At 34.5% G+C, this 25,344-nt stretch overlaps 1 protein-coding gene across 1 annotated transcript; it reads right to left on the bottom strand.

The window, feature by feature from the left end:
* Positions 1 to 4,724: 4,724 nt before the first annotated feature.
* Positions 4,725 to 25,100, bottom strand: LOC134006004 (mucin-2-like). Its single transcript, XM_062445057.1, has 17 exons — positions 24,974 to 25,100; positions 21,163 to 21,189; positions 20,719 to 21,015; positions 19,068 to 19,364; positions 18,874 to 18,957; positions 18,481 to 18,534; positions 18,302 to 18,376; positions 18,111 to 18,206; positions 8,462 to 8,488; positions 8,018 to 8,314; positions 6,366 to 6,662; positions 6,172 to 6,255; positions 5,779 to 5,832; positions 5,600 to 5,674; positions 5,409 to 5,504; positions 5,281 to 5,291; positions 4,725 to 4,751 (listed from the first exon to the last, which is right to left on the bottom strand). The coding sequence occupies exons 1-17, from the start codon at positions 25,098 to 25,100 to the stop codon at positions 4,725 to 4,727; spliced, it is 2,025 nt and encodes a 674-aa protein (XP_062301041.1).
* Between the last annotated feature and the right edge of the window lie 244 nt (positions 25,101 to 25,344).

Here is a 25,344-nt window from a genome sequence, read left to right as displayed (position 1 = left end):
TGTCTGTTGCCCCTCTTAGACATCTGTCACTGATTTTATGGACATTTTAGATTATTCTAACCTCACTCAGGCAATACAAGAACCAACACATTCCAAGGGTCAGATAGATTTGGTTTCGTACTGTGGTCTCAGCCCTGATAACTTTGAGATCACAAAGCAGTTTTATTCAATGTGGTTTTAAACCAATTAACTTTTAATCAAAGTACACCTGTCCATCGCCATGTTTTTAAAAATATGTCTGCTGGCAACTTCTCTGAGCTTTTTACTTCTGCCTTTTTAGCTGCTTTTAATCCTCATTTTAATACAGAGCAGCTGTTCTCTTTTTTTAATCACACTGTCTGTCACCCCCTGCAACCCTGGCTAAATGAATCCACCCAGACCTAAAAAGGGATTGTAGGAGAAAGGAATGTAATTGGAAAAAGACAGTTTTACAATTATTGAGGGATATCAAAAAGCAGTTAAAGAGGCTTAAACATTTTTTTTTTTTAATTTAATTTTAGCAAATCATTCTAACAACAGAATTTTATTTGAAATTTTAGACTCTGTCATGGCAACAAATTGACACAGATTTTAAGTTTTGATCCACACATCAAAAAAGTTGGGTCCTGTTATTTGCAATTAAGAATAATCTCTAAACTCAAGGCAGTGCTCTCCCTCTGTGACCTTGAAAAGCTCTTATTTTCTCCCGTCTAGATTAATGTAACTTCCTCCTATCAAGCATAACACAAAAATCTTTCTCTTGCCTTCAACTAGTTCAGAATGCAGCTAGGCTTCTTGGTGGTTTAAAAGTTGAAATTACATCCCCCCAATCCTGGCTTCTCTCCACTTTTTGTTTTAGAATTGATTTTAAGATTTTACTGATCACTTTTAAAGCATGTCTGGGTCTAGCTCCAAACTACACAGCAGAAATGTTGCCTCTGTATAAGCCAGCCTGCAGTCATCCTCATGTGGGGCCATTCTGGCTGTTCCAAAGTTGAGGCTGACATCTAAAAGTCACTGCGCTTTCACCATCAAGGCTCCTCTGCTTTGAAACGACCTGAGGAAATGCCTGAGGAAATAAGGCTTGCAGAATCTGTAACTGCTTTTTAATCACTTCTTAAAACTAAATTCTCCAGAGTTGCTTTCATGTGATGTCGTTTGCTTATTGTTACTTCTATTTATTTAATTTTATATTACTTTATTTATTTATTTTAATTTTCATCATCTCCTTACTGTATTTCATTGTCTTCTACTGTCATATTGTTAATGTTGGCCTTGTTACTGCTCTCTGTGTTGTATGTCTTTGTTTTGTATTGTATACAGTAAAAAATAAAGAGAGAAAAATTAAAAAGAAATCTAAAACTATGCTGATTTTATCTGCTACTTTTAGTTCGATTCTTAGTTTTAGTTAACTACAATAACCCTGCTTACCATTAACATTAAAATACTGTATCTGCCGGTATCAAAATAAAAAGCAACACTGTTACAGTGTAGAGACATACACTGGGAAAGTTATTTACTGTAAGTAATAAACAGCAGAAACTTGTTCTCCATCCTGTAAAAGATCATTATACTACATTCAGGTTGGTGTAAAGAGAAAAGCAGCTCACCAGTAGGACAGTCATCACCAGGTTGAGAGCTCATCATAATGTTGGCTTCAGCGTTACCTGCAGGTAACTTGTTCAGTGAGAAGAGAGAGGAAGTGAGAGAAACTCATGATCAGTTTTACACACATTCATTCAACACGAGGAGCCTTGTAATTATGTAAATGTTACATCTGACAACTGTTTTTAAATTACCTTTCTCTCATCATGGTTAATATTTCTCATGGGCACATATTCATCTACAAAAGAAGGCAAAACAAAGGTCAAAAATATAAATGCTTACTGTATCAATGAATAATGTTTCTGACTAATTAATATGTACAAATGTCGTATAATTAAATGAGAAGCTGTAGATTGATATTGAAAACCATCAGTCACAACCAATTAGTTTATTTCTAGCTTTTTTCCAAGAAAAAAATTAAAACTGTTAATTTTTTGACAAAAAGTGCACTATACACTTGGAAATAAAAGAAAAAATATATATTATGCCAAAAAATAGAACTCCTGCAATACAAACAGATTTGGAACAACCCATCAATAGCTATCCAAAATTTTATAATTATACTGGGAGACATGGATAAACTGTGGAAATCAGAAATTATCAGATATTATAAACTATAAATCAGTACTTTCATTTCAAGAAATAAAGGACAAATATAAATTAAAAGACACTGAATTCTTTAAGTATCTGCAACTGCTAAACAGATAATAGAAACACTTGACCTCAGAAATAGAGCCTCAACAGAAATAACGGACATTTTAAATAAAAAGGGTAAAAAGAAATGACTAGTAGGTGCTGTATATAATATCATCATTAAAGCAGTGAGTAGTGAAGAATTGCTACAAAAGATATACAATAATTGGAACAAAGACCTTGATACTTTAGATTATTAATGGTAGTATACAGTCATCTTCTGGTATATTTTTAAAAACAACCAATACAGAACATACATTGGGAAATGTATGTTCTGTATTGGTTGTAAGTAATATACAGCAGAAACTTGTTCTCCGTCCTGTAAAAGATCATTACACTACATTCAGGTTGGTGTAAAGAGAAAAGCAGCTCACCAGTAGGACAGTCATCACCAGGTTGAGAGCTCATCATAATGTTGGCTTCAGCGTTACCTGCAGGTAACTTGTTCAGTGAGAAGAGAGAGGAAGTGAGAGAAACTCATGATCAGTTTTACACACATTCATTCAACATGAGGAGCCTTGTAATTATGTAAATGTTACATCTGACAACTGTTTTTAAATTACCTTTCTCTCATCATGGTTAATATTTCTCATGGGAAGAATATAATCTACAAGAGAAGGTAAAACAAAGCTAAATAAATATAAATGTTTTCTGTAGAAATGAATAATGTTACTGAATACTTAATGTGTACATTACCAGTGACTTTGCCTTGTGTCCTGTACAGAAATAAAAGTTTTTATTAAGTTTAAGTTTAATAAGTTTTTATTAAGAATGTGTCTTCATCATACAAGAAAGTAGAAAACCCTACGTTGTGGTACAATGAACAGAATATACAGAGTAATATATATTTATTTCCCAAAATACCTCTGTGAATTATGTGGTCACTACTTTAAGGCCCAGGGTTTGATGGGATTTGAGAAGGTGAATGAACTCTCTACTGATTCAACAACTAATGTCCTGGTGCCTTTGAGCAAGGCTTTGTTCTAGTGGTTCTGCTCAGTGGCTGAATGAGAGGACAAGCTGCACTACGAAGCTACAGTACATGAAACTGAATGTTTGTGTGAAAGTGGTAAAGAAAATACCATTTCTGAAAAGGAATTGAAAAAAGATTTCTTACCTGTTGTAGGAAATGTTTTCTGGAAAAACAAAAACAAATATATATATATTTTTTTTTTAAATAATCAGTCATCATTCGGATCAGGAAATGTGAATGGTCACTGAATGCTTGTCAGTTTGACTTTGTTTTAAGTAGCTGTAATTTCTATGAATTGTGGTCAGTGGAAATAATATTGTCTGATTACTGAAATCCAATCAAGAATAACTGAAAATAAATATCTTAATGCAGTGGTTGAGATTATGAAACTTTTTAATATTATTGTTATTAATAATTAGAGGAAATTTAGCAACCAGATGGGGTGCTTTTAGATTTTTTATAAGCTTTTCAGTAGTAAAGATTTTAACCTACAAAAGATTATGTATATACTGTACAAGGTCGCCCATAAAGTTGGAATAATTTAGTTTTCAGACACATTCCTCTTTTTATTTTCTCTTTATACACATCAGTAATCACCTTTGACCAGGTGCAATGAGATTGATCAATACAATTTGGAGAATATACTTTATCTATCAAGAATAAATCACATTTTCACAATCATTTCATGGAAATAGGTAAAAAATATTTTATTCCATCTTTATGGGCGACCGTGTAACTGCTTTAAAAATACATTCAAGTTTCATTGAACACATTTGATATAGTTCTCACCATTTCTTCTTTGGGAACAGAGAAGTGCCAATCCCAAAGAGATGACGCCTACAGTTACTCCAAAACCAGTTACTCCAATAACAACAACAAGCAACTTCCACGTCCATGTCTCTGTTTTGGAGCAACAGAGGCAACAAATGAGTTTAATGTGAATAAAGTTTATAAATCATATCAATTCAGGTTAAGGATATCTTAACCATCATAATTATGTGATACACGTTGATTCACTGTGACAGTGCAGAGCAACAGCCTCCATAATGTTTAAACTCAGTAGAAAACAGACATGGTAACTATTTTTAACTTTGAATTATTAAATCTTAAGTATTTGTTCATATTTTGCAAAAATGACACATTGGTGTCGCTAAAACAACATATTCTACTTGCTGCAACATCTGTCAAATTGCCTGGGAAGAAAACATACTGTTCTAAACTGAACAACATGTGGATTTAATATTTATAAAATTCAATTTGTGTATTGAATCACATACTTCTTGCTCACCTGAATTCAATGGAATTACAGTTGTGTTAAGTGTCTAATGTGTTGTATGAATAAATAATCAGATACATTCACAGCAGTACATCTCAGCATTTTTGTGACATATCATAAAAATCCCTCCTGTATTATTGTCTCCTGATGTCACATTCAGAGGAGTTTCAACAGCAGTCGTCATGCTACCTTTTGCACTTAGATTAATATCAGCAGTAACTGTTTCTTGAAGATACAAAAACACAGAGATATTAAAAACGACACATATTTCAACATTTTCAGAAAAAATGTAAAAAGTCTAAGAAAATTGATTTCACCTGATGTTGTTTTCACTGATGATAAGGAAGTAGACATCAATCCAACAGTAGTATCTGGTCTAAAAGCAGTCTGACCTGATGAATACAAATAATTTAATTACAGTATTTTAAATAAGAAATATATACATTTGGTGTTTAACTCATCCACTATGAAATATGAATGTGATTTCATTACCTGATGCTGATTTTACAGGAGTTACAGGTGTTGAAGCTCTGTTAACAGTCTGACCTGATCAGTAAGACCCAAATATGTCCTATTTTAAATTATTTCTACATTTAACATTCAAGTGGCTAAAATTAATATTTATGTATCATCTGAGTTCAGTATGTGTGATATGTAATACTAATTGCAATTGGATACATCATTACTCATAATAACTGAACAGCATGTTATTTTTGATAATTATGAAATCCAATATGTGTAAGGAATCACGTACTTCTTGCTCACCTGAAATCAATGGAATTACAGTTGTGTTAAGTGTCTAATGTGTTGTATGAATAAATAGTCAGAAACATTAACAGCAGTACATTTCAGCATTTTTGGGACAGATCATAAAAATCCCACCTGTATTATTGTCTCCTGATGTCACATTCAGAGGAGTTTCAACAGCAGTCGTCATGCTACCTTTTGCACTTAGATTAATATCAGCAGTAACTGTTTCTTGAAGATACAAAAACACATAGATTTTAAAAATGACACATATTTCAACATCTTCAAAAAATGTCAGAGAAAAAGGCAGTGAAGATAAATTTCACCTGATGTTGCTTTTACTGATGTTAAGGAAGTAGAGGTCAAGCCAACAATATTATCTGGTTGAACAGAACTCTGATCTAATGAATAAAAATAAATAATTTAAATGCAGTATTTTCATTAAGAAATATACACATTTTATATTTAACTCATCCACTTAGACAACTAAATGTGATTTCATTACCTGATGCTAGTTTTACAAGAGTTACAGGAGTGGTAGCTCTGTTAGCAGTCTGACCTGATGAATAATGATACAAAGACCTTTAAAACATTTTAAAATAATACATATAAAGGTGAATCAGGATAATGTTCTTGATTGCATTTCAGATTTACAGCATTCCCCTGGTGATTTAAAAACAGAAAATGAATAAAATAAAATCTGTCACATAGACCCATATATGTCCTATTTAAATTATTTCTGCATTTAACATTCAAATGAATGCAATTAATACTCATGTATCATCTGAGTTCAGTGTGTGTGATATGTAATACAAAGTGTAATTGGTTCCATCATTACTTGGAATAACAAGTACTCGGTGATCAAAAAACATTTTATGAAACAAAGAGAATACTGTACCTTCATCACCTCCACCCACAGGTGACGTTGTAGTAGAAATGGAAGTTGTTAAATCAGTTTTTCTCTCATTGTTTTCTGCAGCACCTAAAAAAAATCACAACTGAAACTTTACATCACACCTTTGTTATCTTGCTGATACTTTATCACTTTATCAGATATAATAATATCAGGTGATGGTAATAATATTCACTCACTTTGTATCATGATGGAGGTTGTGTCACTGTGTGGAGATGGAGAATTTGTCTCTTCACGTTTTACAGTGTAATAACATTTCACTTTAATCTCAGCAGGTGATCTCTGATGAGCCATCTGCAGCAGTTCAGTCCCTGTCAGTGTCTGCAGACAAGAGAGGACTCTGATAGTTCCTCCACTTAAAGTGTAGAAATAACACTGAGTCACAGACACTGATGGTGGAGTCTGACAGTTCAGTGTGACTGAGTCTGTCTCTGTGATCACTGGTGGATCCACTGTCAGTTTAGGTGGAGGAATAGCTGGAACAAAACACATTTCAATCTAATTAAATAACTGCATTTTTCAAGTGTCACAGTCACAGGTTGTCATTTGTGTTTCAAATGTTTGTCAACCTCTAGAAAGCTGGTCTCACACAGTGAGAAATATAAGCAGGTTTTGTGTTGAAGTCTGCCCCCCCCCCCCCCCCCCTTGAATAGTGTTTCCCTGCTGTTAGAATTATGTTTCCTGTATTACGACCTCCATGGTTGGGGTTAAGGCTCAGATTATGGTTAGGCGTAGAAGAAGTAACTGGTTGGGGTTATGGATAAGGCTGAGTGCAGGTAAAGGTAAGAGAAAACACCGAGCTGAGGGCAAACTTCAGAGAGCAAATAGAGGAATGAATGCCTGAGAGTGATGTGCTGCAGAGGATAGTAAAGAGTAACTTTTTGCTGTGACCATGATGTACAATGAATGATGACACTCATCCCTTAAGTACATTTGGTTTAGTTTCTGCATGCATCTATATGTTGAAACAAGTCACTCAAAATATACAATAACATAAGTTGTTGCTTCATGTACTCCAGAACGAGGTGTCAGATGTTTTTTTGATCTGACGCCTCTGATGTCCAAACATCAGTTTATGGCGACATTGTGGTTTGAATTAAAACCATTACATCATTTCAGTTAATGTTCATCATCACAGTTACAATAATAACCGAGTGGGATGATGGTCATAGTTTAAAAATATCAATGTTGACTCAGAGTTGGAAACAGGAACTGAACAGTAGTCCCTTTGTTAAAGTTGTTGTTGTTGACCATCCATCCAGACCTCCTCCTCCATATGTGGATTTTATCACTCAGTAATAAGATTACCATAACGCTGCCAGAGACAAGTGGAGCTCATGTTCAGAGTGTGTGGAACTCACTGGGGTTCAGGTAAGGCCTGCATGCTAGCAGCTGATACAGCTATGAGGTTCAGTGGTAATTAAATCTCCTCAATAACAAATAATTATACAATAACCTACGACATACAAAGTGACACTTGTAGAAAATAAATACTACAATTGCATATATTTAATAGAAAATCCATATATACATAAAAAAATAAAGATTAAAAAAACAAAACAAACTAATGCCACTTGACTGCAATGTTGAATGCTGCAGTGTTTGTGCTGATGGTGTATCAAGTAAAGAGCATGACAGTATAGTTACCCACTTTGTACAGTGACATATCATTTTACCAATAACCCTCGACATACACTGTGACATTTGTTATAAAGAAATACTTCCATTGCATATACTTAATAGTAAATCCATGTTAACACATGATAAAGACCCCAAAGTGTATCACTTCATTAGGGTTTAATATCAGGTGATGGTAATAATATTCACTCACTTTGTATGGTGATGGAGGATGTATTACTGTGCAGAGACCAAGAAGTTTTCTCTCCATTCATTGCTTTGTAATAACATTGCAATCCAACCGTAGCAGGTGAACTCTGATGAGCCATCTTCAGCAGTTCAGTCCCTGTCAGTGTCTGCAGACAAGAGAGGACTCTGATAGTTCCTCCACTTAAAGTGTAGAAATAACACTGAGTCACAGACACTGATGGTGGAGTCTGACAGTTCAGTGTGACTGAGTCTGTCTCTGTGATCACTGGTGGATTCACTGTCAGTTTAGGTCGAAGATGGACTGAAAATATCAAGGTAGACATAGATGTTACATAAAGTACATAATTGTTAAATTCATTTGACATATAGAGCACATATACTTTGTAAAATGTGTTAATATTCACATATTAATAAGGTACTATTATAAACTGAAACTAAACAGACTGACCTTGTGCTTGGATGTCATGAAAACTATCTGTTGGAGAAAAAACAATGTTAAAAAGGTTAATAAATGCAATAATAACTCATTAGGAACTTCAAGATATAGATGGATTAAAACCACTTAATGTGTAATTATGTCAGAAGTAGAAATACTGTATATTAACATGTTAATACATATTAATAAAAATACAGTATGTATTATTTTCATGTTTGGGTAACTCTTTACATTACGGCCTCTGTAGTACAGCCCAATTACTCCTATATTACGTTGTAATTGTTTGTGCTGATGATGTATCAGTACAGTTGGACTGATGTACAAGAGAACAAGATGTGTAGTTAATAATTAAAGGAGAACAGTTTGGGAACTTAAAAAATATATATATATATATATTTTGCAGGTAGTTTTTTACCTGACAGATATCTAAAGTTACAAGATATGTATGATCTTCTTCATTTGTTTTCACTTAGTACAAAATATTACACTGTAAATTGGGAATAATAACACTGTACACTGTGGGCTGTAATCTAAAGAGTTAACCAGCAGTTTGTAAGTGTGAACCTGCATCAGTTTGTACATTAATGCTGAAAGAATCAATAGAAAGTTTAACTTACACATGAGGATGACAAACAACAGGAGTCCTGCCATGATGAAGCTGAAGACTAAGACTGACCAGGACTCCTCTAAGACTACACTTGTGTCTATTGTGGGACTGCAGTGACTTTCACATACTTAAGTGTCATTGAGCAGAACTCGCGCTCAGAAAAACCACAGCGAGCATCAGAGGTTAATCACACATCAGGCCACGGATATACATGTATCCTTTTTAAAGAGCTAACTACGTGTTGTATTTAGATTGATCTACCACAATGGGGGCTAACTTCTGAAGAAAGAGACAGTTTGTTCATCATTTCTTTTCTTTTGTTCTTGTTTTTCCCAGAGTAGCTTTTAACCAGATATGTGCAGAACTACTGATATGCAGTGTCTCAGTTTCACCTTTCAGTGTTTGGTGCATGTGTGTGTTTGTAGGTGTGTTTTATTGTTATACAGACAATACTGTATACTAGGAAATCATCTCAATATGCAGTTGTCATTGTTTTATGTTTTTATTATTTGAAGCATTGCGACACAGCGAGCGTCAGACGTTAATCATCAGACCATGGAAAAACGCACATATTTGACTGGCCCCACAAATACACTATGAAACAAGCCACAGAAACATTCACACATCTGACATCCTTTTTAAAGAACTAAGTACATGTTGCATTTAGATTAATAAACCACACTAGGGGCTAACCTCTGAAGAAAGAGGACAGGGTTTGTTTGTTCATTTCCTTTATTTTCTCATTGGTTTTTTTCCAGAGTAGTTTTTAGCCAAATATGGGCAGAACTACTGATATACATCGTCTCAGTTTCACCTTTGTGTATGTAGGTGAATATTCTTATTATACGAGCTATACTGTATACAAGGAAATCATGGGTTATTGTAGATCAAATGTTTTGGTTTTTACTGTTTTATGTGTATGTGTTGTATTTGTTTACATATAAAATACATTTGTTTATCATTCCTCTTGTTTGAAGCACTTTGTAGAAACTAGTTTTGTGTTTACTGTGATATTAATAAACATGAAACTGAACTTTAACTTTTGAAATGAATGGGACTTCTTTTTAATAGTTGATTATTATGTTTTTATTATTTGAAACATTGTAACACATGATACATGTTATCTTCTGACCTAACTTCTGTTTCTATCAACTCATTAAAAAATTCAACAAAGGCATTACACTATTCTAAAAAATAAAGACAATGTAAACATCGTAATAAAGCAAAATGAAAAGATGCAAGAAGAACAACAGTTGAAATTCAAAATGACTTCAGAGATCTGTACACTGTCTCCCTGGTGAGATGCAGCTCGCTCCTCCAAGCTGAAGTTTTTAGGTTTTCTTATTCTGCAAAAAGAAAGAAACATACATGACTTTACACTTCTTAGTAAACATTACTCATTTATTGAGATTTACAAGTTACAACATTGAATATCTGTCATGCCACAATAACAATTTATAGAGCGTTGGGGCCCCCAAGTGACTAATATTATATTTTGTTTAATATTCTTTACAATCATGTATCCCTGTTCAACGGCCTTCATATCATTTGCTTTGTAACTTAAAGTTGAAACTCTTACATTCATTTGTATTTTAATAAAACCTACACTCATTGACACAGTTACTTTTAGGTGTTTAATATGAAATGTTAAATTTTTGATTGCATCTGTTAACTCAATTAACATTGTAAATCCATTTATAATCTTCTAGGTTATTCTGCTTAGTGAAACCCCAATTGGTAAAAGTCATAATAATTATTTAATCTTAGGTTTACCAGTACATGCACTGTGTATTTATTAATTTAGTGTCACCATAGTGGTCATGAGTAAGTAATCCATTACATATATTCCCCAAACTATTTTAAGAACCTTATACTGCATTCAAATTAAAAGAAAAAGAAAATCAGCTCACCAATATTGCATTTCATAGGTGACGATACTGTAGGTTTCATCATAAACAGCTGGCAAGTTCTTAAATGAAATGATAGAACAGAGAGAGAGAGAGAGAGAGAGAGAGAGAGAGAGAGAGAGAGAGAGAGAGAGAGAGAGAGAGAGAGAGAGAGAGAGAGAGAGAGAGAGAGAGAGACAGAGGGAGAGAGCGTAACTTTGTGTAAGACAGCATGATTGTGAAGGTACATCTCTTAACAGAAAAATAAATCCTCATCCACTGTTGAGACTTACAAATATTTCCTGTAATCTGAAACAGAAACCAAAGCACACCTTAGTACACTTTAACAAAGACATGTGTATAAAATGAACATGTATAACACTGATCAATTGCATTAGCAAGATGATTACAGCAGATGCAAAAGAGGAAGAAACACTTTGATTTACCAGTGATGATGGGTTTTGGTCTAAATGAAACAAATAGAAAGAGGTTTTTATTAGTGTCGTCATTACAGAGGAAAACAGTTACATTTAGAGAATGTAAAGTCCAAATCAACATATTGTGTGTGTATGTATGTATGTATGTATGATACAATGTTTAAAATGTCTACATCAGTGCAAGGAAATTACATTAGGTGATTTTAGCTCTTTTGAATATCTCTGTTTTTTATTAAAAGGTGATCCAAAAGTTCTTTTTTTAATCATTTATAGACTCCAAGATACTCAGGAAAATTCATTGATGAGTTTGCTGAACTGCTGTCAGTTATCTGCACTGACTACAACTTTTTTATCATAACAACTGATTTTAACATTCACGTTGACAATAACATGGACAGTAATGCCAAAGAACTCTCTGCTCTACTTGACACGTTTGGCCTCTTGCAACATGTGAAAGGGCCCACACACACTCGAGGCCACACTCTTGATCTGGTTATCTCTAAAGGTGTTGACATTTCTTTTGTTGATGTTAAGGACTTAATAATTTCTGTGTGTTCTTTGTCTTACAGATCATTCCAAATGTTCAGTTAACCTCTGTGTCTGTTAGGTAAAGGTACATAAATGAGAATACTAGTGCAAAGTTTATGGAGGCTATAGCTATGTCACCAACTGTGAGTGCAGAGTCAGTTGATGAACTCCTGGATAAATTTAACTGGAAAATCTCAAATGTCATGGATGCTGTTGCACCTAATAAAACTAGGATGACCATGGAGGAACACTATGATGGTAAAGGCTCTGAAAAAAGAATGCAGGAAAGCAGAGTGTAACTGGAGAAAAACTAAACTTCAAATTCACCATGACCCTCTACAAACAAAGTCTTTGTCATTTTAACCATGAGTTACTCAAAGCTAGACAGCAACACTTTTCTGAAATTAATAATAAGAACATCAACAACACTCGCACTCTGTTTGCTATGGTTGATACGTTTACAACCCCCCCTAAACAGATAGCTCCAGAAGTCCTTTCCACCGTAAAATGCTATGAATTTGCATGCTTTTCAGTGAAAAAATCAGTCCATAAGGTTAAATATCAACACAAATCAACAAAAACAATAAAATGATGCAATCCCTAAGACCTCCCAGGAATAACTCAACTGCGATGTCAGAATTTAATACAGTTGACCAAAAAACCATAGAGGAAACAGTTCAGCATCTAAAACCATCAACATGCTGTCTTGACACAATGCCATCTGACTTTTTTTAAACTATTGTGAACTCTGTCCAAACAGATTTGCGACAAATAATAAATAGCTCACTTCAATCAGGCACGTTTCCTAAACCCCTAAAAGTAGCTGCTATTAAGCCACTTTTAAAAAAGAGAACGCTGGATGCTTCCATGTTAACCAACTACAGACCTATCTCAAATCTTCCTTTTATAGCCAGATTGTTGAGAAAGTGGTTTTAATCAACTCAGCAATTTCTTGAACTTCAGCGGACTTTTTGACAAATTTCAATCAGGCTTCCGACCTCACCACAGTACAGAAACAGCTCTTATTAGAGTGTTAAATGACATAAGGTTGAACGCTGACTCAGGCAAGGTGTCAGTTCTGGTCCTGTTGGATCTCAGTGCTGCGTTTGACACTGTGGGATCACAGTATACTGTTGAACAGGTTTGGAAACTTGGGCAGGACTCAGCGGAACAGTCCTAGAATGGTTCAGGTCCTACTTGGAAGAGCAGAGTTATTTTGTGACCATTGGAAGTTATGAATCCGATCGAGTGGCTATGACATGTGGAGTTCCTCAAGGGTCAGTTCTAAGACCCCTCCTGTTCAGTCTATATATGCTGCCTTTGGGTCAAATTCTGCAGAACTTTAATGTAGACTGTCACAGTTATGCAGATGACACGCAGATATACCTAGCACTGTCCCCGGATGACTACAGTCCAATACAGTCATTCTGTCACTGTTTAGAGCAAGTAACAAATTGGATGAACCAAAATTTCCTTCAATTAAATCAGGACAAAACTGAGGTAATTGTTTTTGGCAATAAAGAGAAGAGGAATTGCCGTCAGTAAACATTTCAAGTCACTCTCTCTAAAAACTAGGACCAAGTCCGAAACCTTGGTGTGCTGATAGACTCAGATCTGACCTTCAGCATTCATATCAAATCAAACACCAAAACAGCCTTCTATCAGCTTAAGAACATATCCAGAGTGAAGGGTTTTATGTCTCAAACAGACCAGGAGAAGTTGATTCATGCTTTTATCTCCAATAGACTCGACTACTGTAACGGTCTTCTGACTGGACTCCCACAAAAAAGCATTAAACAGCTGCAGCTCATTCAGAATGCTGCAGCTCGAGTTTTAACCAGAACAAAGAGATCAGAGCACATAACTCCAGTTCTAAAGTCTTTACACTGGCTTCCAGTCAGCTACAGAGTAGATTTTAAAGTTCTGCTACAGGTCTACAAATCACTAAATGGTTTAGGTCCATAATACATGAATGACATGTTAGTAGAATATAAACCCAGTAGGGCTCTGAGATCTACTGACTCAGGTCAGATACTGGAGCCCAGAGTTCAAACCATACATGGTGAAGCAGCTTTTAGCTGTCATGCTGCACACAACTGGAACAAACTGCCAGCAGAACTGAAATCAGCCCCAACTGTGAACATTTTTAAATCCAGGTAAAAATCACTTCTCTTCTCCTGTGCTTATGATTGAGCTCTTTCAAAGCACTTTAAATTTTAATCTTTCATTTGTATGTCCTTTTAATGATTTTAAAGCAAATCATTATTTTATGCTGCAACCTTATATTTAATGCTATATTCTAGTATTTTATTTATTTCTCTATTTTTCTATTTTTCTGTACTTTGTTTTTATTATTTGAAGTTGATTCAACAATTAATGTCCTGGTGCCTTTGAGCAAGGCTTTGTTCTAGTGGTTCTGCTCAGTGGCTGAATGAGAGGACGAGCTGCACTACGAAGCTACAGTACATGAAACTAAATGTTTGTGTGAAAGTGGTAAAGAAAATACCATTTCTAAAAAGGAATTGAAAAAATATGTCTTACCTGTTGTATGAAACATTGTCTGTTAAAGAAAAAGAAAAAAATCATTAAGATCTGGAAATTTTAATGGTCACTAAACGCTTGTCATTTTGACTTCCTTTTAAATAGCTGTAATTTCTATTAATTGTGGTTGATAGAAATAATATTTCCTGATTACTGAATTCCAATCAAGAATTAACTAATTAACTAAATACACTCTCGCCCATAAAGTTGGTATAATTTTGTTTTCAGACACAATCCTCTGTTTATTCCTATTTAAATTTTCATTGTGATATGTTTGGAGATTGATTAATAAAGTTTTGAGAAGATATACACTTTATCTGTCAAGAATGAATCACATTGTCACAATCATTTCATGGAAATAGGTAAAAAATATTTTATTCCAACTTTTTTGAAAGCTATTGAAATTATAAATTTCAGCAGAAAATATTTACACCTAAAAAATATTAATTCACTCTCTTTGAACTCTGTTTTTGGTCTCTACCAACTAGACATATCTTGCAAGGACATGCACAGGTACAGGCTCTTGTTGCCCAGGCAACAGCCCATTTGCCTTCTTTGGCTGAGCTGCCCCTACAGAGGGAAAAAAAAAGATTTTCAAAATGTATTAATTTAGACCAAATGAATATAACCTAATAATATAATATTGTATTACTTTTTGATTGATGTGCCTCTGTGTGACACAGTCAGAGATGGGAGGGGCCCAGAGCAGAACCACTCCATCTTGCCCAGGGACAACAACAAAAAACCGATATCAGGAAGACGCATACGCTGTCTGACACTGTTATCATTGTGAGGGCACCAGGATAGTTTTGACATTGTGGAAATGATTAATGATGGATGTTATAACCTGTGGGATGCTCTGTGAATAAACATCTCCCCACATAGTTATGAATGTGAAGCCAGCTTGTCACGTTTGCATCAATTTTCCTATATATTATGTTTTCACCATGCTATCGCTTGGCAGCCTTAGCTTGCTGGATATATCAGGCTAATTCTTCAGCTCTGTTATGACCATACAGAGCTGGAGTCAGACCTTCAGATGAAAAAATATTGTCATGAAATCCTTTATGTAATTTCTGTATTTTTACATACAAAACTACATTTACCCTACTATAGTCTAATTCCCGGGCTGTACCAGAAATCATTGAGTGAAGCCATTCTCAGTGTTCATGAAAATTCAACTACACGGTCGCCCATAAAGTTGGAATAAAATATTTTTTACCTCTTTCCATGAAATGATTGTGAAAACGTGATTTATTCTATATAATATAATATATTCTATATAATTGTATATATTCCCAAAATTGTATTGATCAATCTCATTGCACCTGGTCAAAGGTGATTACTGATGTGTATAAATAAAAAATAAAAGGAGGAAAAACAAAATTATTCCAACTTTATGGGCGACCGTGAACATTGAAGTTTTCAATTGTCTTAGTGCATTCTTTGCATTGAAGGATAAAAGTTGACGATTCAATCAGATGTTAAGAATTGAAATGATTAGAACTGTTGAACTGGCAAAGTATTTATGCACATAAAAGTACAATCAAATCAAATTTCCAATTATTCAAATTTGCTAAATCTACTTTTAATTTTAAATTGTTTACATGATGAATACAATATCAACTCATAATCATCTGATTTCAAATACTTTATGTTTGAAGTTTGAATATTTTGGTTTTCACTTTTTGGAAAGTGTTTCCTCAAAGTTTGAATGCTTGACACAGGCTTCTGTTGTCAGTAAGTAGTGAAATGAAGAACGTTAGGACCTCGGCAGCGTTGCTCAAGCAGCAAAATCATATTGCTTCTTAAATTAGTTAAAATAAACTGTATGAGCAATAATATGTCAGCTTGCACAAACAGTATGCTGTTTATTATTTCATAAATCTTTAGAATATAAAACTATTAACAAATTTAAAATTGATTTGTGGTTAGTTAAATGACCATATCATACACCATTCAGATAGCTGACAGTTGATACCTAAAACCTCTGGTCACCAACAGTATCTGTCTGTCATTTTGTGCTGGGCAGGTAGTGTCCAGTGTATTTTTAGTGTTTTCAGTGAAACCAGCTGCCTCTGAGAGTGAGACAGTGAACTAAAACTAGAGTAAAACTACAGGTGATTCATCTTAAAGTATATACGGTATATATAGCAAAGTATATATAGTATATATAAGTACATAGGATAATTATCTGAATATTCATCGCCTCTCACATTTGATATTATATTTTAGAAATTTCAATAATAACTGCTTTACAAATACATTCAGGTTTCTTTGAACACATTTGATATAGTTCTCACCATTTCTTCTTTGGGAACAGAGAAGTGCCAATCCCAGAGAGATGACACCTACATTTACTCCAAAACCAGCTACTCCAATAACAACAACAAGCAACTCCCACGTCCATGTTTCTGTTTTGGAACAACAGAGGCAACAAATGAGTTTAATGTGAATAAAGTCTATAAATCATCAAGGATATCTTAATTATTATAATTTATGTGATACAGGCTGATTCACTGTCATACTGCAGAGCAATAGCCTCCATAATGTTTAAATCCAGCAGGAAACAGAAAGGTACAGTAGTGTCCACTGTAGATGAAATGGTAACTATTTTTTAACTTATATTAAAATTTTAAGTATTTGTTGCATGTTGGTGTAGATAAAACTAACTTGCTGCAACATCTGTCAAATTGCCTGGGAAGAAAACATACTGTTCTAAACTGAACAACATGTGGATTTAATATTTATAAAATTCAATTTGTGTATTGAATCACATACTTCTTGCTCACCTGAATTCAATGGAATTACAGTTGTGTTAAGTGTCTAATGTGTTGTATGAATAAATAATCAGATACATTCACAGCAGTACATCTCAGCATTTTTGTGACATATCATAAAAATCCCTCCTGTATTATTGTCTCCTGATGTCACATTCAGAGGAGTTTCAACAGCAGTCGTCATGCTACCTTTTGCACTTAGATTAATATCAGCAGTAACTGTTTCTTGAAGATACAAAAACACAGAGATATTAAAAACGACACATATTTCAACATTTTCAGAAAAAATGTAAAAAGTCTAAGAAAATTGATTTCACCTGATGTTGTTTTCACTGATGATAAGGAAGTAGACATCAATCCAACAGTAGTATCTGGTCTAAAAGCAGTCTGACCTGATGAATACAAATAATTTAATTACAGTATTTTAAATAAGAAATATATACATTTGGTGTTTAACTCATCCACTATGAAATATGAATGTGATTTCATTACCTGATGCTGATTTTACAGGAGTTACAGGTGTTGAAGCTCTGTTAACAGTCTGACCTGATCAGTAAGACCCAAATATGTCCTATTTTAAATTATTTCTACATTTAACATTCAAGTGGCTAAAATTAATATTTATGTATCATCTGAGTTCAGTATGTGTGATATGTAATACTAATTGCAATTGGATACATCATTACTCATAATAACTGAACAGCATGTTATTTTTGATAATTATGAAATCCAATATGTGTAAGGAATCACGTACTTCTTGCTCACCTGAAATCAATGGAATTACAGTTGTGTTAAGTGTCTAATGTGTTGTATGAATAAATAGTCAGAAACATTAACAGCAGTACATTTCAGCATTTTTGGGACAGATCATAAAAATCCCACCTGTATTATTGTCTCCTGATGTCACATTCAGAGGAGTTTCAACAGCAGTCGTCATGCTACCTTTTGCACTTAGATTAATATCAGCAGTAACTGTTTCTTGAAGATACAAAAACACATAGATTTTAAAAATGACACATATTTCAACATCTTCAAAAAATGTCAGAGAAAAAGGCAGTGAAGATAAATTTCACCTGATGTTGCTTTTACTGATGTTAAGGAAGTAGAGGTCAAGCCAACAATATTATCTGGTTGAACAGAACTCTGATCTAATGAATAAAAATAAATAATTTAAATGCAGTATTTTCATTAAGAAATATACACATTTTATATTTAACTCATCCACTTAGACAACTAAATGTGATTTCATTACCTGATGCTAGTTTTACAAGAGTTACAGGAGTGGTAGCTCTGTTAGCAGTCTGACCTGATGAATAATGATACAAAGACCTTTAAAACATTTTAAAATAATACATATAAAGGTGAATCAGGATAATGTTCTTGATTGCATTTCAGATTTACAGCATTCCCCTGGTGATTTAAAAACAGAAAATGAATAAAATAAAATCTGTCACATAGACCCATATATGTCCTATTTAAATTATTTCTGCATTTAACATTCAAATGAATGCAATTAATACTCATGTATCATCTGAGTTCAGTGTGTGTGATATGTAATACAAAGTGTAATTGGTTCCATCATTACTTGGAATAACAAGTACTCGGTGATCAAAAAACATTTTATGAAACAAAGAGAATACTGTACCTTCATCACCTCCACCCACAGGTGACGTTGTAGTAGAAATGGAAGTTGTTAAATCAGTTTTTCTCTCATTGTTTTCTGCAGCACCTAAAAAAAATCACAACTGAAACTTTACATCACACCTTTGTTATCTTGCTGATACTTTATCACTTTATCAGATATAATAATATCAGGTGATGGTAATAATATTCACTCACTTTGTATCATGATGGAGGTTGTGTCACTGTGTGGAGATGGAGAATTTGTCTCTTCACGTTTTACAGTGTAATAACATTTCACTTTAATCTCAGCAGGTGATCTCTGATGAGCCATCTGCAGCAGTTCAGTCCCTGTCAGTGTCTGCAGACAAGAGAGGACTCTGATAGTTCCTCCACTTAAAGTGTAGAAATAACACTGAGTCACAGACACTGATGGTGGAGTCTGACAGTTCAGTGTGACTGAGTCTGTCTCTGTGATCACTGGTGGATCCACTGTCAGTTTAGGTGGAGGAATAGCTGGAACAAAACACATTTCAATCTAATTAAATAACTGCATTTTTCAAGTGTCACAGTCACAGGTTGTCATTTGTGTTTCAAATGTTTGTCAACCTCTAGAAAGCTGGTCTCACACAGTGAGAAATATAAGCAGGTTTTGTGTTGAAGTCTGCCCCCCCCCCCCCCCCCTTGAATAGTGTTTCCCTGCTGTTAGAATTATGTTTCCTGTATTACGACCTCCATGGTTGGGGTTAAGGCTCAGATTATGGTTAGGCGTAGAAGAAGTAACTGGTTGGGGTTATGGATAAGGCTGAGTGCAGGTAAAGGTAAGAGAAAACACCGAGCTGAGGGCAAACTTCAGAGAGCAAATAGAGGAATGAATGCCTGAGAGTGATGTGCTGCAGAGGATAGTAAAGAGTAACTTTTTGCTGTGACCATGATGTACAATGAATGATGACACTCATCCCTTAAGTACATTTGGTTTAGTTTCTGCATGCATCTATATGTTGAAACAAGTCACTCAAAATATACAATAACATAAGTTGTTGCTTCATGTACTCCAGAACGAGGTGTCAGATGTTTTTTTGATCTGACGCCTCTGATGTCCAAACATCAGTTTATGGCGACATTGTGGTTTGAATTAAAACCATTACATCATTTCAGTTAATGTTCATCATCACAGTTACAATAATAACCGAGTGGGATGATGGTCATAGTTTAAAAATATCAATGTTGACTCAGAGTTGGAAACAGGAACTGAACAGTAGTCCCTTTGTTAAAGTTGTTGTTGTTGACCATCCATCCAGACCTCCTCCTCCATATGTGGATTTTATCACTCAGTAATAAGATTACCATAACGCTGCCAGAGACAAGTGGAGCTCATGTTCAGAGTGTGTGGAACTCACTGGGGTTCAGGTAAGGCCTGCATGCTAGCAGCTGATACAGCTATGAGGTTCAGTGGTAATTAAATCTCCTCAATAACAAATAATTATACAATAACCTACGACATACAAAGTGACACTTGTAGAAAATAAATACTACAATTGCATATATTTAATAGAAAATCCATATATACATAAAAAAATAAAGATTAAAAAAACAAAACAAACTAATGCCACTTGACTGCAATGTTGAATGCTGCAGTGTTTGTGCTGATGGTGTATCAAGTAAAGAGCATGACAGTATAGTTACCCACTTTGTACAGTGACATATCATTTTACCAATAACCCTCGACATACACTGTGACATTTGTTATAAAGAAATACTTCCATTGCATATACTTAATAGTAAATCCATGTTAACACATGATAAAGACCCCAAAGTGTATCACTTCATTAGGGTTTAATATCAGGTGATGGTAATAATATTCACTCACTTTGTATGGTGATGGAGGATGTATTACTGTGCAGAGACCAAGAAGTTTTCTCTCCATTCATTGCTTTGTAATAACATTGCAATCCAACCGTAGCAGGTGAACTCTGATGAGCCATCTTCAGCAGTTCAGTCCCTGTCAGTGTCTGCAGACAAGAGAGGACTCTGATAGTTCCTCCACTTAAAGTGTAGAAATAACACTGAGTCACAGACACTGATGGTGGAGTCTGACAGTTCAGTGTGACTGAGTCTGTCTCTGTGATCACTGCTGGATTCACTGTCAGTTTAGGTCGAAGATGGACTGAAAATATCAAGGTAGACATAGATGTTACATAAAGTACATAATTGTTAAATTCATTTGACATATAGAGCACATATACTTTGTAAAATGTGTTAATATTCACATATTAATAAGGTACTATTATAAACTGAAACTAAACAGACTGACCTTGTGCTTGGATGTCATGAAAACTATCTGTTGGAGAAAAAACAATGTTAAAAAGGTTAATAAATGCAATAATAACTCATTAGGAACTTCAAGATATAGATGGATTAAAACCACTTAATGTGTAATTATGTCAGAAGTAGAAATACTGTATATTAACATGTTAATACATATTAATAAAAATACAGTATGTATTATTTTCATGTTTGGGTAACTCTTTACATTACGGCCTCTGTAGTACAGCCCAATTACTCCTATATTACGTTGTAATTGTTTGTGCTGATGATGTATCAGTACAGTTGGACTGATGTACAAGAGAACAAGATGTGTAGTTAATAATTAAAGGAGAACAGTTTGGGAACTTAAAAAATATATATATATATATTTTGCAGGTAGTTTTTTACCTGACAGATATCTAAAGTTACAAGATATGTATGATCTTCTTCATTTGTTTTCACTTAGTACAAAATATTACACTGTAAATTGGGAATAATAACACTGTACACTGTGGGCTGTAATCTAAAGAGTTAACCAGCAGTTTGTAAGTGTGAACCTGCATCAGTTTGTACATTAATGCTGAAAGAATCAATAGAAAGTTTAACTTACACATGAGGATGACAAACAACAGGAGTCCTGCCATGATGAAGCTGAAGACTAAGACTGACCAGGACTCCTCTAAGACTACACTTGTGTCTATTGTGGGACTGCAGTGACTTTCACATACTTAAGTGTCATTGAGCAGAACTCGCGCTCAGAAAAACCACAGCGAGCATCAGAGGTTAATCACACATCAGGCCACGGATATACATGTATCCTTTTTAAAGAGCTAACTACGTGTTGTATTTAGATTGATCTACCACAATGGGGGCTAACTTCTGAAGAAAGAGACAGTTTGTTCATCATTTCTTTTCTTTTGTTCTTGTTTTTCCCAGAGTAGCTTTTAACCAGATATGTGCAGAACTACTGATATGCAGTGTCTCAGTTTCACCTTTCAGTGTTTGGTGCATGTGTGTGTTTGTAGGTGTGTTTTATTGTTATACAGACAATACTGTATACTAGGAAATCATCTCAATATGCAGTTGTCATTGTTTTATGTTTTTATTATTTGAAGCATTGCGACACAGCGAGCGTCAGACGTTAATCATCAGACCATGGAAAAACGCACATATTTGACTGGCCCCACAAATACACTATGAAACAAGCCACAGAAACATTCACACATCTGACATCCTTTTTAAAGAACTAAGTACATGTTGCATTTAGATTAATAAACCACACTAGGGGCTAACCTCTGAAGAAAGAGGACAGGGTTTGTTTGTTCATTTCCTTTATTTTCTCATTGGTTTTTTTCCAGAGTAGTTTTTAGCCAAATATGGGCAGAACTACTGATATACATCGTCTCAGTTTCACCTTTGTGTATGTAGGTGAATATTCTTATTATACGAGCTATACTGTATACAAGGAAATCATGGGTTATTGTAGATCAAATGTTTTGGTTTTTACTGTTTTATGTGTATGTGTTGTATTTGTTTACATATAAAATACATTTGTTTATCATTCCTCTTGTTTGAAGCACTTTGTAGAAACTAGTTTTGTGTTTACTGTGATATTAATAAACATGAAACTGAACTTTAACTTTTGAAATGAATGGGACTTCTTTTTAATAGTTGATTATTATGTTTTTATTATTTGAAACATTGTAACACATGATACATGTTATCTTCTGACCTAACTTCTGTTTCTATCAACTCATTAAAAAATTCAACAAAGGCATTACACTATTCTAAAAAATAAAGACAATGTAAACATCGTAATAAAGCAAAATGAAAAGATGCAAGAAGAACAACAGTTGAAATTCAAAATGACTTCAGAGATCTGTACACTGTCTCCCTGGTGAGATGCAGCTCGCTCCTCCAAGCTGAAGTTTTTAGGTTTTCTTATTCTGCAAAAAGAAAGAAACATACATGACTTTACACTTCTTAGTAAACATTACTCATTTATTGAGATTTACAAGTTACAACATTGAATATCTGTCATGCCACAATAACAATTTATAGAGCGTTGGGGCCCCCAAGTGACTAATATTATATTTTGTTTAATATTCTTTACAATCATGTATCCCTGTTCAACGGCCTTCATATCATTTGCTTTGTAACTTAAAGTTGAAACTCTTACATTCATTTGTATTTTAATAAAACCTACACTCATTGACACAGTTACTTTTAGGTGTTTAATATGAAATGTTAAATTTTTGATTGCATCTGTTAACTCAATTAACATTGTAAATCCATTTATAATCTTCTAGGTTATTCTGCTTAGTGAAACCCCAATTGGTAAAAGTCATAATAATTATTTAATCTTAGGTTTACCAGTACATGCACTGTGTATTTATTAATTTAGTGTCACCATAGTGGTCATGAGTAAGTAATCCATTACATATATTCCCCAAACTATTTTAAGAACCTTATACTGCATTCAAATTAAAAGAAAAAGAAAATCAGCTCACCAATATTGCATTCATAGGTGACGATACTGTAGGTTTCATCATAAACAGCTGGCAAGTTCTTAAATGAAATGATAGAACAGAGAGAGAGAGAGAGAGAGAGAGAGAGAGAGAGAGAGAGAGAGAGAGAGAGAGAGAGAGAGAGAGAGAGAGAGAGAGAGAGCGAGAGAGAGAGAGAGAGAGAGAGAGAGAGAGAGAGAGAGAGCGTAACTTTGTGTAAGACAGCATGATTGTGAAGGTACATCTCTTAACAGAAACAGAAATCCTCATCCACTGTTGAGACTTACCAAATATTTCATGTAATCTGAAACAGAAACCAAAGCACACCTTAGTACACTTTAACAGAGACATGTGCATAAAATAAACATATAACACTGATCAATTGCATTGCAATTGCAATTGCAATATCATTACAGTGAATGCAAAAGAGGAAGAAACACTTTTATTTACCAGTGATGATGGGTTTTGGTCTAAATGAAACAAATAGAAACAGGTTTTTTTTAGTGTCTTCATTACAGAGGAAAACTGTTACATTTAGACAAAGAATGTAACATCCAAATCAATATATTGTGTTGGTTTTCACAAACATCTCCTGAACAGCTATCAGTATTTCATTCATACACATCCTGGCTTAATTATACATCATCTGATTGGATATTAGCTGACTAGTAATATCCAGTCACATTCATACAAGTGTACAGGACATCCTTTAAAACCTGACAGTGTAGTGGAGAAAGTTCGAGGAACATGTGGATTCAGCCACACAACCCCTCAAACTGCTTGCCTGATGGACTCACCGTACATGGCAAAATTAAATTTAACAGAAGGCTTAACCTATACCAATTGTAGCGTAAAAACCTGTAATGACAACCCTCTGATGTTTATTCCAAATGATGATGGATATGGCAGCCTCACTCAACATGTGTGGGTCTGTGGAAAACATGTTTATCAAATGCTTAGGCCAGGATGGTGTGGAAAATGTTATTTGGCTAAATTGGTTCCTTATATCAGCATACACAATTCTCTTTCGTACTATCACACCCACTATGACCATTATTATGATCCCAATCTCAACAGAGAACGCAGAAATACTAAAACAGTGCGCATCACTCCAGAAAGTACGTTTTTAAGTGGTCTCCTCCCATGGTGGGCTACCGTACATAATGCTCACCAATTAGATGACTTAGCTTTGGACCTGGAAAGCTTAACAGCCCTCTAAGAGGACAGCTTCGCAGATATGACCATTGAAATGAAGGCCCTTAGAAATGTTGCCACATAATCTCCTCATGAGACAAAAGTCTAAAGACTCACAATCTTCTGATGACTTCAACCTCTGGTCGTGGCTTTCTAGCTGGAGCTGGAAATCATGGCTTATAAAATTAGGAATGCCCCTTCTTTCTCTGTTTCTGATTTTAGCATTTTGCTCGTGTTGCGCCATTCCCGTTCTAAAGCAATGTATCACTTCCATGATATCAACTCAATTTGTACAATACACTCAATTGTATCAGTGAGACTACCTCAACAGCAGGAGACTTTCAGACCCTGACAGCTCCGATTCTGATTCTGATTCCGACCAGCCAGACAATGACACAGCTGTGTAAAACATTGAAAAGTTTATTTCCCTAGTTTTTTAGTTTATTTCTCTAGGAAAACTTGCTTGCTCTTCTTTGTTGTGCTTACAC

The sequence above is a fragment of the Scomber scombrus genome, chromosome 3, assembly GCF_963691925.1.
Source record: "Scomber scombrus chromosome 3, fScoSco1.1, whole genome shotgun sequence".
Classification (NCBI taxonomy): Eukaryota; Metazoa; Chordata; class Actinopteri; order Scombriformes; family Scombridae; genus Scomber; species Scomber scombrus.
This window is presented reverse-complemented; position numbering and strand designations above follow the sequence as displayed.

What these genes read in the sequence shown, in the direction of transcription:
- LOC134006004 (XM_062445057.1), bottom strand. Translation starts at nt 25,100, where the DNA reads ATGGCGCAACACGAGCAAAATGCTAAAATCAGAAACAGAGAAAGAAGG. An exon ending in TCATGACATCCAAGCACAAG is followed by an intron (nt 21,016 to 21,162) that starts GTCAGTCTGTTT and finishes TGATATTTTCAG; the next exon opens with TCCATCTTCGACCTAAACTG. An exon ending in TGTGGGTGGAGGTGATGAAG is followed by an intron (nt 5,833 to 6,171) that starts GTACAGTATTCT and finishes ATTATTCATCAG; the next exon opens with GTCAGACTGCTAACAGAGCT.